The sequence below is a fragment of the Balaenoptera borealis genome (assembly GCF_965194805.1).
Source record: "Balaenoptera borealis genome assembly, chromosome: 17".
Lineage (NCBI taxonomy): Eukaryota > Metazoa > Chordata > Mammalia > Artiodactyla > Balaenopteridae > Balaenoptera > Balaenoptera borealis.
In genome coordinates, this window is record NC_138876.1 from 3,221,149 (window position 1) to 3,234,106 (window position 12,958).

Sequence of the window (12,958 nt, forward strand, 5' to 3'; positions counted from 1 at the left end):
GTCAACCTGTCACTGAGCCTGCTGCTTCCTGCGGTGGGCGGAACAGTGGTCCCCGTTCACATCTGCCTGTGAATACGCTACTTGACAAGACAAAAGGGACTCTGCAGCCATGATAGAGTTACCGGCAGTGAGTTGCAGAGATTATCCAGGATTATCCGGGTGGGCCAATTATAATCACACTGAGCCCTTAGAAGAGGAAGAGGAAGACAGAGAGTCTGTCGGAGAACCTGGAGGACAGAAGAAGAGGCAGGAGAGATTCACAAGAGAGGGCCTCAAGCAGGCATTGCTGGCTTTGCCAATGGAGGAAGGAGCTTCTGAAAGCCAGACTTCGGTCCCGGCCGACAGCCCGCAAGGAAATGGGGGCCTCAGTCCTACGACCGCAAGGAACTGAATTCTGCCAGCAACTCAAATGAGCTGGGAAAACGGACTGGACTTCCAACTACTGTGAACTGTGAGCTAATAACTTTGTATTAAGCCTGTAAACTTGTCGTAATTCGTTATGGCAGCGATGGAAAATGATACTCTCCTCAAACTCCCTCTCCACTGGAGTGAGCGTTGGTCCTCATCTCGGCCTTGAGTTGATCCACAAGCGTGGGGCCCCCAGCCCTGTTCTCCTGAATCAACGTGCAGGATCACTTTCCGTGGTCTCCAGCTGGAAGGCAGGCAGGACGGTAGAGCCCTGCAGAGGCCAAGTTCACTTGGCTTTGTGCCCAAAATAAAGCTCTGGATATGAGTGTACTTGTTGAAAAAGAAAAAAAAAAAAACCCAAATGCTGACCCACTTTTTCCTGACTGCTCTGGCTCAGACATGTCCCTCTAAAAGGCAATTTATTTCTAGTACACGCTGTTCCCAGGGCTGACATCACCAACCTCAGTTGGAAGGAGGAGCAGTACTTACGAGAGCTCTCAGGGGCTGGCATCCAAATCTGATAATGTAGCAAAGTTCTGCAAAAAGCTGGTGTTTTTTAAAAAAACTGCATCAGCCTGGCGATGGAGGGGCTGGGAGTTTGGCCCTAGTTAGAATCTCCAGCCAGGAGAAATGCTCGAGGCGTCTGGTCCCTGGAGCTCCAGCCCTCCTGCTCAAACCCCGGCAGACCACAAAGCGGCAGCGTGGCCTGGTTTACGGCAGGGGTGACCACCCTTGCAGCCTGACATGGGGGCTGCTTTGAAGGTAGACAGCCTCCCTTGGGAGACCGGGCCTTCCCAGTGGCCACACGTCTCTGAGCCACACAATTGACAAAACATCATAAATATATATCTATTTTGATAATTATTAAATTAATATAAAGGTAAATTTTATTGGAAATATAGCTCTTATTGAAATAAATATTTTTAAGTTATTTTATGGACCTACAAATATTGATATTTATTGTTTGCTTGAATGGGAGAGATTATGCACCAAACGTATCCCGAGTTTTAGCTTTTGTGTGTAAGTGCTGAGACTCTTGTTCACATTAATGTAGATGGGAATAGAGAAAATTATGTTATAGCAGTGTCTCTCAATTCTCCAAACTTTTATAACAAAAATCAGATGGCGATATAAGATCAAAAATCATTTTGAGTGATTTTCAACTAACAACTCAGCAGGTCTTCCTTTGATTTTGCTGAAAGAAAGTAACTGAAACAGTTAATTTGCAAAATGATTTGTTACCAAGTTGTTAGAATCATTCATGTTCTTAATTTCTGGGCAGTACGCTAAAAGTTCAAAATTCAGGGCAGTAATACCAAGAATTAGCACATGACGCTTAAATATACTTGTTACTCTTTTGCTTAGAGGCACCTCGTTTAACCCAACATGCTCAGAAGAGGCTGGGAAAATGGAAGTATTGTTAATTCCAGTTCACCTTTGCCAAGGTAAAAAAATTAGTATACATTTACAATAGCCAATGATATTTTGGGAAATGTTAATGAAAATAATCATCTTATGAGTCTGAATAATGGTCTTGAAAATTTTTGTAAGGTAAAAGTATATATGTCCAAATGTAACATTGATTTGTCAAAAGCAAAAGGAAATCTTTTTTTTTTTTCAAAAGGAAACTTTAGATCTCTTCCTCCCTCATTGAAATCATATAAAATATGCAACTGAGTTACAGATTGAGCTGCAGGAAAGTGAAAATACTCACAGATCCTTTCTCATTGCTGAGAACAGTAAAAATGGAGGAAAAGCTTCATAGAAGATTGTTTTTTCCCAGCATGCTTTTTACACATGTCGAGGATTCTAATTGTAAGGAAAAATTGTCCAAATTTTAGATATGAGGCAGAGAGATTACTGTGTCCTGCTGAGTGTTTTGCAGGGTTAGTCTGGTGGTGTAATCTGGGGCTTTTATAAAGTTAGGCATTATATTCTAGAAAACTGATTATGATGCAAGATTCTTGAGCTATAGCAAAGCAAATGAATATTATTCTAGAGAGATGCAAATGAGAAGATTACATTCCAAGACTCATAGCTTTATTTTGTATTCATTTTACAGTCTTATTCTTATATTATTTCTTTCAGGGAATAATATATTTGCTTCTCTCATAGCTTTTTTTTTGGAAACAGCTTTATTAGCCTGCTGTTTCCTTCATTAAGGAGTTAAGTTTGATACGGGTTCATTTTATATATTTGTTATCAATTTTATTGAATTCATTATTGCATACACTAACTGCCCATTTTAGAAGTAGAATTCAGTGAGGTTTGCTAAATGTATATACCTGTGAAACCACTGCCACAGTCAGAGTATCAACCCAACCACCGTCGACCACCATCAACCCAAAGAGTCTCGGTGCCCCTTCCGAGTCAGCTCCCGTCTGGGCCCCAGGCAACACTTGATTAGATTTGCCTTTCCTAGAGCCTCATAGAGATGAAGCCACTAACTCTTCTGTGCCAGACTTTCCTTTACCAGCACGTCTAGGAGAGTGTCAGAGCGGGTCCCTGTTCAGTGCTCTCTAGTATTCCCATCTCTCTGCTGATGGAAAAAGGGTTATTTCCTCTTTGTGACAATTACGAATGAAGCGCTGTGAACATTCACGGACATACAGTTCTGTTCCTCTTCCTCAGAGGGGAATTGCTGGGTCGTATAGCGCGTGGATGTGTGTGGAGTGGAAACTGCCAAACCTTATTCCAAAGTGTTTATCCCATGTGACTTTCCCACTAGCAATGTTTCTCTCCTTACTCCGTCTTTTGTTGTGTAGAGGGCCCCAGCTGGAGAACCTAACGTGGGTAGAGGAAGATTTTTTTCCCCTCCTTTCCACGTGCACACGTGGGTGGGGAGCCCAGGAGCTCACACACAGCTTTGTGGGTTGGCTGCCCCTGGCGCTCTCCTTTCCATTCCCCGTCCGCTCAACTCAGTGACACTGCTGGTCTTTGAGTGACTTCTCTCTGCCATGGATCAGACCTGGACTCCCGACACAAAGCTCAAGTGGTCACAGAGCTGACCTCATTTGTTTCTCTTCTGTCAGGACACAGTCCTGAGCTGGCTGTTGTCCAATGTCTGAAAACCGTTTTCTTTTTCCTCCCAGGTTTCTAGTTGTTCACAGTGGGAGGGTCAATCTGGATGCTGTTCTTCTCCCTACATTTGTTTTTCATCTTTTCAAAATTATACTTTTACATAATTTTAAGGTAGATACATAGTTAAGGCATGGGGCTTTGCCGTGAAATTTGTTGTGCGGGTGAAATTAATATCTCCACTTTTGATATTATCTGCAGTTTCTCTCTTGGCTCTCACAGACTCTCCCTTAGGTGGGAAAGGAGATTCTGTGCTTCACTGCATATGGAGTCTAAGGTGGATCAGTTTTAGGAAAGACTACGTGTGGACATTGGGACTTTCGGTGGGGAAAATGAGTTCCTTAAAGCAATAAGACAGTACGTATAGTTCTTAGAATAGTGTCTGTCATACTTTAAGTGCTCAATAAATGGTAGCTATTATTAGGACAATGCAATAAAGGAGGTGAGCTTTACATTAAAGACTGCCTCCTTTGTAGCATGCTACTTATTCCCTTGAGGCCCCTGGGATCGTTATGTTATCTTTTTTTTTTTTTTTTTAATTAATTTATTTATTTTTGGCTGAGTTGGGTCTTCGTTGCTGTGCGCGGGGTTTCTCTAGTTGCGGCAAGCGGGCTTCTCATTGCGGTGGCTTCTCTTGTTGCAGAGCACGGGCTCTAGGTGCATGGGCTTCAGTAGTTATGGCTCGCAAGCTCCAGAGAGCAGGCTCAGTAGTTGTGGCGCGCGGGCTTAGTTGCTCCGTGGCATGTGGGATCTTCCCGGACCAGGGCTCGAACCTTTGTCCCCTGCATTGGCAGGCGGATTCTTAACCACTGCGCCACCAGGGAAACCCCGTTATGGTATCCTTGCCAGCCCAGGGTTCTGATCCAAGCTTGCTTTCCTGGGCTGCGGCCCATATTCCATTATCATTTCTCTTTTTACTCATATAACAGCCTTCCATTGAAGTCCTTACCCCGTCCTCGTCCCTGTGTTGGAGTTGAAACTCATAGAACCGTGAGTGGATCAGATACGAGAATGGGGTAGAAAGTCTCAGGACAGAGAGCTGCAGAGGGGGTTGAGGAAGCCCCGAGGACAAAGGAACTTCCTCTGCTTGGGGAGTCAGGGTGGCTTCGCAGAAGATGAAATTAAGATTTGAAGAGCGAGTAGAAATTTGCCAGATGGGCATGGTAGGGGAGAGAAAGAGCAGAGTATCTGCAAAACTCAGAGGCATGGGAAGAGTGATGTTCAGAAAACGGCAGCAGGGCAACCAGGCCGAACCACGGCATGAGGGTGGGATCGCAGAGGGTGAGGCTGCACTGGCAGGCAGAGAGCAGTTTCTTTTCAACAACTTTATTGAGCTGTAAGTCACATGGCACACATTTCACCCATTTGAAGAGCACCATGCATTGGCTTTTAGTATGTTCAGAGTTGCATGCAACCATAGGAAGCAATCTTTGAAGCCTCTGTATGGTCCTATTGAAGGTGGCCTTCCCAGGACTCCCCAAAGTGTCTTTTGGGGGTTGTGTGGGTGCATAAAGTCTAGGGGAAGCTGGAGCAGTGCTGGATCCAGGTAGAAAAGAAAACAGGCAGCAGTCCTTGTGCTGAGCAGAGCAGAGCTCCGTCAGGTTACCTGTGGGTCATGAGGGGGGAGAGGAGGCCCCCTGCAGGGCCCCCACCACGGACCACAGCTTCTGTAACCTGGGGCTGTGTCTTAATAGTCAGAGCAAAGGGGACCGTATAATACTGAGAGTGTGGCCCTGGACCAGGCTGAGGCTCCCAGAAGTCCTGCTTTCCTGACAGATACCAAATGGAGGCCAGGTGCCCCAGAGCTGATTTGGGAAGTGCACTGAAATGAACACTTTTCAAGAAGTTCTTAGTTTTCTTGTTAAAGGTAGTCCTTTTTTTAATGGGAGAGAGGGACTTCCCTGGTGGCACAGTGGTTAAGAATCCGCCTGCCAATGCAGGGGACACGGGTTCAAGCCCTGGTCCGGGAAGATCCCACATACTGCGGAGCAACTAAGCCCATGCACCACAACTACTGAGCCCGTGTGCCACAACTACTGAAGCCCGCGCCTATAGCCCATGCTCCGCAATAAGAAAAGCCACCGCAATGAGAAGACCGCGCACCGCAACGAAGAGTAGCCCCCGCTCGCCGCAACTAGAGAAAGCCCGTATACAGCAACAAAGACCCAACCCAGCTAAAAATAAATAAATTACTTAATTAATAAAAAAACAAAACAGGGCTTCCCTGGTGGCACAGTGGTTGAGAATCCACCTGCCAATGCGGGGGACATGGCTTTGGGCCCTGGTCTGGGAAGATCCCACATGCCGTGGAGTGGCTGGGCCTGTGTGCCACAACTGCTGAGCTTGCACTCTAGAGCCCGCGAGCCACAGCTGCTGAGCCTGTGTGCCGCAACTGCTGAAGCCCGCACACCTGGGGCCTTCGCTCTGCAACGGGAGAGGCCACTGCAGTGAGAGGCCCGCTCACTGCAACGAAGAGTATCTCCCCCCCACCCCCCCGTCGCCGCTCGCCGCAACTAGAGAGAGCCCGCATGCAGCAACAAAGACCCGATGCAGTCAAAAATAAATTAAACAAAAAGGCAAAAAAAAAAACGGGAGAGAGTCTCCAGTTTAATGTCAGGAATGGAAAACAAACAGGTCAGAGATGGGTGGAGGCTGGTTTTAACCAGTCAACTTGTATGGAACAGTTTTTTTATGAGCTGCCCCAGTGACTGTCTGGATGAACGGTTGAAAGGAAATGGGTCTGCACATACAGGCTGTTCTTCCTGGGCCACGGGAGTAGCTGCTTTCCAAACCTGGCTGTGTTTTCACAAACACATTTCAAGGCCACACCTCCAGTGTTCTCATTCAGTACCTTTGAGTCAGGCCAGGAAATCGTGATGTGTTTTTGTTTTTTTTTTTTTTAAACATTTTTTTTTAAATTAATTTATTTATTTATGGCTGTGTTTGGTCTTTGTTTCTGTGCGAGGGCTTTCTCTAGTTGTGGCAAGTGGAGGCCACTCTTCATCGCGGTGCGCAGGCCTCTCACTATTGCGGCCTCTCTTGTTGCGGAGCACAGGCTCCAGACGCGCAGGCTCAGTAATTGTGGCTCACGGGCCTAGTTGCTCCGCGGCATCTGGGATCTTCCCAGGCCAGGGCTCAAACTCGTGTCCCCTGCATTGGCAGGCAGATTCCCAACCACTGCGCCACCAGGGAAGCCCCTCGTGATGTGTTTTTAACTGCTTTGACTTCTTTTGGACTTCTTCTGGAATTCTCTTTTTGATGATTTTTAAACAACTGCAAACAATTTTCAAGTACAGTACAAATACTTTATCTTCCTTAAGTGCTTTAGCGTAAGTGGCTGCCCCAACACCCCTAGCTGAGTGTGGATTTTCCACAAACGAGGACCTTCCCTTGTAGCCCCACAAGGCAGCCATCCAAAGTGGGAAATTAACATCGGTACATTATTACCACCTGATCCTCAGGCTCCATTCAGCTTTTACAGCTGTTCCAATTTTTTTTTTTTTTAAGCAAAATGATCAAGTCCAGAGTCACGCATGACCTTTAGTTGTCCTGTCTCATCAATATTCTTTAATTTGGAACAGTTCCACAGTCTTTCTGTGACTTGCATGAACTGGACATGTGCTTTTGAAGATTGCAGGCCAGTTATGTTATAGCATGTCCCTAATTTTGGTTTCTCTCTTGTTTCTTCACAGTTAAATCCAGGTCATGCATCTTTGGCAGGAATATCACAGAAGTGGTACTTTGTTCTATTGATTGCATCCTATCAGGTGGTGCATGATTTAGATTTGTCCCATTACCATCGATTCAGTTTGACCCAAATCCTCTTTTTTTAAAATTGAGGTATAATTGACATATAACATTGTATAAGTTTAAGGTGTACAACCAGTTGATTAGATACATTTCTATGTCAAAATATGATAACCTCTTCAGTGTTAGATAACACCTTCATCATTTCACACAATTTCATGTCTTTTTGGTGGTGAGTACATTTAAGATCTAGTCTCTTAGGAACTTTGAACTATATAATACAGTATTGTTAACTATAATCACAATGCTGTGCACTAGATCCCCAGTTATTCATCTTCTAACTGCAAGTTTATACCCTGGCCAAATCTCCCCTTTTCTCCTACCTGCCAGTACCTAGTAACCACCATTCTCTTGATACTTTGTTTCTTCAGGTGATCTGAATCCTCTTTCTCTGCTTTAGAGAAAGAAGGACAGAAATGGCAAAAGTATGGATAATTGAGGTTTAAAAAAAACCCTTCCACTTAATGTCATTTGAATAATTTGATCTGTATTATTTGAATAATTCAGATAATTCCTGTATCGAGTTGGCAGATAGCAGAGATTTAGTCTCAGTCTTTCCTTTTAAAAATTAGCTTTAATGCTGTAATATTTGACACACAAAAGTCATAAAGAATAACATAACTTGAACTGTAATAACTTGATATGTAATATATAACATATATTTCCAATTGGATTATTTATTACTTTATATGTAACATATAAGGCATATAATGTAGTGTCATATACATAAATTGAATTCTCAAGAATTAAGTCACTGCCAATTTAGCTAAATCTCTTTTGTGAATTCCTTTCTAACATCAGTCTACTCTGAATTTGCCTAGAACTGACTGACCCAGGCTCACCTGACAAAGTGACAAAAATCCCAGGTCTTGGTGAGAATTGTTGAGGCCATCCTAATTCAGACCAGACACGGATGTTTGTTTTCCCATAGTAGCTAGTTAGCTTGTTCCGGCATCTGGTGGTCACACGTGGGATTGCAGCTACCCATATGTTACCCTTCTCAGGATTTTTCTTTTCCATTTTGAATTTTTTTTTCCCATTTAAACTTAAATTTGAAATGTAAGATCCAATTTTAATAAATTGGATATATTATAACTTATATTTACAAGTTTCTGGCTCTACAAGTGGCCACAATGCATTGGTGAGAACTCATAATTTTTCAGTCTTTGTTTCTTGGGGTGTTTGTGTGTGTGTGTGTGTGTGTGTGTGTGTGTCTGTGTTTGGGGATATTTTTCCTTTGTTAATTCTAAAAATTTATTGCTAATACATGGCAGGCACTGAGGTGGACGCTGGCAGGGAAAAGAATAATCTGGATGGCAAATTAACCTCGTGCTTCTGATTATACTCCGTGAAACAGGAAACCTCTTGCAGTGCATTGTTTGAAATGTAGTAAATAGTAAGTTACAATCGTGACTAGGCTGTTAGGTAATCATTCTTGAGATATCTGTGGATGTTAAATTCACTGGTGAAAGTTTGATGAAGAATAGGTTATTTATGCAATTTCAAAGTATCTTCAAAAGATCCACAAGTTACTTATTAATTACAATGGGAAAAAATAGTCACTTTATAGCAGAGAAACTTGGCAGACTGCACATTAACCAAGGGATCAAAGTTAACATCACAAACCAGACAAACCAACCTCATGTGCCTCCTGAGATGATACACTAAGGACTCACATCACTTCTGTGGCCTGTTTTGCAAAAAACACATAACCTGAATCTAATCATGAGAAAGCATTAGACAAACTCAGAATGAGGAACGTTCTACAAAATAACTGAACTGTATTCTTCCAACATATTAAAGTCATGAAAGACAAAGACTGAGAAACTTCCAGATAAAAGGAAACTAAAAAACATATGACAACTGCAACTTGTAATCCTGGACAGGGGAAAAATAGCTATGAAGTGCACAATTGGGAACTATTTACCTAGAGAATGATAAAACCAATGAGGCAAAAATGTAAGTAATTGGTGAACATGGATAAAGGGTGTATAAGAGTTCTTGTTACAATTTGTGTCGTTTTTCTGTGTTTGAAATTACGTATAAAAAAGTTAACCCCAAAAAGTGTTTCCAAAAGTAACAAGCTCTTTAATGACAAAGAACTGGTCTCTTTAAAAATGATTTATTATTTTTCATTATGAAATCAATGTATGTATGTTTTTTATTTTATTATTATTTTTAAATTAATTTATTTATTTTTGGCTGCGTTGCGTCTTCGTTGCTGCACGCAGGCTTTCTCTAGTTGCGGTGAGCGGGGGCTTCTCTTTGTTGTGGTGCGCAGGGTTTTCATTGCGGTGGCTTTTGTTGCGGAGCACGGGCTCCAGGCACGCAGGCTTCAGTAGTTGTGGCACGCAGGCTATAGAGCGCAGGCTCAGTAGTTGTAGCGCAGGGGCTTAGCTGCTCCACGGCATGTGGGATCTTCCTGGACCAGGGCTCGAACCCGTGTCCCCTGCAGTGGCAGGTGGATTCTTAACCACTGCGCCACCAGGGAAGCCCCTGTATGCTTTTTATTTTTTTATTTTTTATTTTTATTTTTTTTAAATGTTTCTTCTGATTCTTTTTTTTTTTTAATTTTTTTAAAAAAATTAATTAATTAATTTATTTTTTTTTTATTTTATGGCTGTGTTGGGTCTTCGTTTCTGTGCGAGGGCTTTCTCTAGTTGTGGCAAGCGGGGGCCACTCTTCATCACGGTGCGCGGGCCTCTCACTATCACGGCCTCTCTTGTTGCGGAGCACAGGCTCCAGATGCGCAGGCTCAGTAATTGTGGCTCACGGGCCCAGTTGCTCCACGGCATGTGGGATCTTCCCAGACCAGGGCTCGAACCCGTGTCCCCTGCATTGGCAGGCAGATTCTCAACCACTGTGCCACCAGGGGAGCCCCCTGTATGCTTTTTAAAGGAGAAAAAATATATAGAAAAGTTAAAAGAAGAAAAAGCATTAATCACCCACAGGTCTATCACAGACCAACGCTGCCTAGGAAGATTGTTTGAAAGGAGTGCAGTTTCATGGTGCAGGGATGTGCTAGATGGAGGGCATTCTGGACTGAAGGAACAATATAGAAAAGACAGGGAAGCGTGGAAAGGCATGGCTCAGGGGAAAATGAGAAGACAGCATTGGGTTTGCTTTGAGGTGGGGAAGCTGGGGCTAGAAAACGGAGATGAGTAGGTGCGGTAGGACTTCCCAGGAGGACCAGTGCTGGAGGGGGAGATCGTGCAGGTCCGATTCTCCCCCGGGCCGGCGTCCACAATGCCTGGCACATGGTTCGGGCTAATGAAAGAGTGCGCATGAGGCAGGCCCTAGGTCCCTTCCTGCCCCGTAGCGTCCCCTCGCAGCGACTCCCCCGCCTGCTCGCAGCTCGCCATCCCCACTCCGCAGCCTGCGGGGTGCTGACGCAATCGGGAAGCAGGTGCAAGGCTCGGTTTCCAGGGCAACAGCAGCCAGGCCTCCATCCTTCCGCTCGCACTCGTGCGTCACTTCCGGCCGCTCGCCGCCAGTCGCCGCCGGCCTGTGGAGTGGCTGAGGTTGGGGCTATTTCTCTTCGTCTAGTTGGGGCGTTGGGCTGGGGATGGTGTTGGCCAAAATGATTTTTCGGTTCTGCGGGAGGAGCTGGTAGGGAGGCAGGTGGAGCTTAGTTTCCGTCCCCCAACCAATCGCTTTCAAATCCGCTCCCTGAGCGCAGGGGGGAAAAGACGTCTCGTCGCTGCCAGACCTAGAGCATGCGCACTCGCACCGAGTCAGCCTCGGGGATCCTGTGTTCCGGGATTTCAGGGCAGCCGGAGGGAATCGAGGGGGCGGGGCAGCGGGGGGGCGGGGTGGGCGAGCGAAGGCGTTGATTGGCCACTAGGAAGCTCGGCTGTGGCGCCGCCGTGGACCCCTGCGGCGGGCTCTGGAGTTTCGTTCATTCACTCACTCGCTGAATGGATAGCCTCACTCAGCCTTCACGGAGAGTACGCGGAGTCTGAGCTTGTGCTAAGCACTGGGGATTCGGATCCCACGATTTCGTTGACCCTCTGCTGTGTCCCCTCCTTTCTTCCTGTGCAATCTTATCGCCTCTCCTCTCCATTCAAGCCTAGTGTGGTGTACTTCTTGCACAGGGAGGTGACCCCCGGCCTCTCTTACTGCAGGCACCTTTCCTGAAGGGTCCCCATCCCTGAAAGCAGCCGCTGAACACTGGAAGGTCTGAGATGGAGTTCTGGTTAGGCGCTCAATTACTGAGGCACTTCCACCACTTGACATTCACCTCTGAAAGAAGAGTATAGTAATTTTCGGAGGGGTTGTGAGGTTTAAAATGAGCTTTGCTGCTTATCTTGGGGTTGAATCCCTGCTTTGCCCCTGATTAGCCTGTATGACTCTGGGCCATTGCAGGGAGGCCTGTGTCCAGCACTGGCTGATACTCAGGTCTGGCTAATTTTTTTTTTTTTAATTGAAGTATACATAGTTGATTTACAATGTTGCGTTAATTACTGCTGTACAGCAAAGTGATTCAGTTATATACATATATACTTAAAAAATAGTCTTTTCTATTATGGTTTATTATAAGATATTGAATATAGCTCTCTGTGCTATACTGTAGGACCTTGTTGTTTATCCATTCTGTATATAAAAGCTTACATCTGCTGACCCCAACCTCCCACTCCATCCCTCCCCTAAACCCCCTCCCCCTTGGTAACCACCAGTCTGTTCTCTATGTCTGTGATTCTGTTTCTGTTTCATAGATAGGTTCATTTGTGTCATATTTTAGATTCCACTTATAAGTGATATGGTATTTGTCTTTCTGACTTCACTTAGTATGATCATCTCTAGTTGCATCCATGTTGCTGCAAGTCATGTTATTTCATTCTTTTTTATGGCTGAGTAATATTCCATTGTATATATGTACCACATCTTCTTTATCCATTCATCTGTTGATGGACATTTAGGCTGTTTCCATGTCTTGGCTATTGTGAATAGTGCTGTTATGAGCATAGGGGTGCATGTATCTTTTTTTTTTAATTTATTTATTTTTGGCTGCATTGGGTCTTCGTTGCTGTGCGGGCTTTCTCTAGTTGCGGCGAGCAGGGGCTACTCTTCATTGCGGTGTGCGGACTTCTCACTGCAGTGGCTTCTCTTGTTGCGGAGCACGGGCTCTAGGCGCGTGGGCTTCAGTATTTGTGGCATGCAGGCTCAGTAGTTGTGGCTCACGGGCTCTAGAGCACAGGCTCAATAGTTGTGGCGCAAGGGCTTAGTTGCTACGCGGCATGTGGGATCTTCCTGGACCAGGGCTCGAACCCGTGTCCCCTGCATTGGCAGGCGGATTCTTAACCACTGCGCTACCAGGGAAGCCCTCTTTTTGAATTATAGTTTTGTCTGGATATATGCTCAGGAGTGGGATTGCTAGATCATATGGTAATTCTATTTTTAGTTTTCTGAGGAACCCTCATACTGTTTTCCACAGTGGCTACACCATCTTACATTCCCACCAATGTAGGAGGGTTCCCAAGGCTGGCTAATTCTAAGGTGAAGGATTTAGTAAACCTAAACCAAACTTTTGGCTCCAGATCTAAAGCACCCTCTTCAACTGACATATTGGTAATAAAATTGACTTGTAAATATCCATTGTCTGATTCTTTTGTCTTATTTCTCAATTGCTCCACACTCAGGAAGAGAAAAAAGGAGTGTTACTGCT

The 12,958-nt window shown here is 44.9% G+C and overlaps 1 protein-coding gene across 3 annotated transcripts in view; it reads left to right on the forward strand.

Annotated features, from left to right (window-relative positions):
• The window catches only part of TRAPPC9 (trafficking protein particle complex subunit 9), a 552,118-nt gene that overhangs the window by 21,266 nt on the left and 517,894 nt on the right, over positions 1-12,958 (forward strand). The window contains exon 1 of one of the 3 annotated variants that reach the window (XM_082364606.1): positions 1,774-1,853. The exons of the other annotated variants lie outside the window; for them this stretch is intronic. Within the exon in view, the coding sequence (XP_082220732.1) occupies positions 1,795-1,853 (59 nt within the window). The 5' untranslated portion in view covers positions 1,774-1,794. Of the gene's footprint in view, positions 1-1,773; positions 1,854-12,958 lie in introns of those variants that run through there. 3 annotated transcript variants of the gene reach the window in all.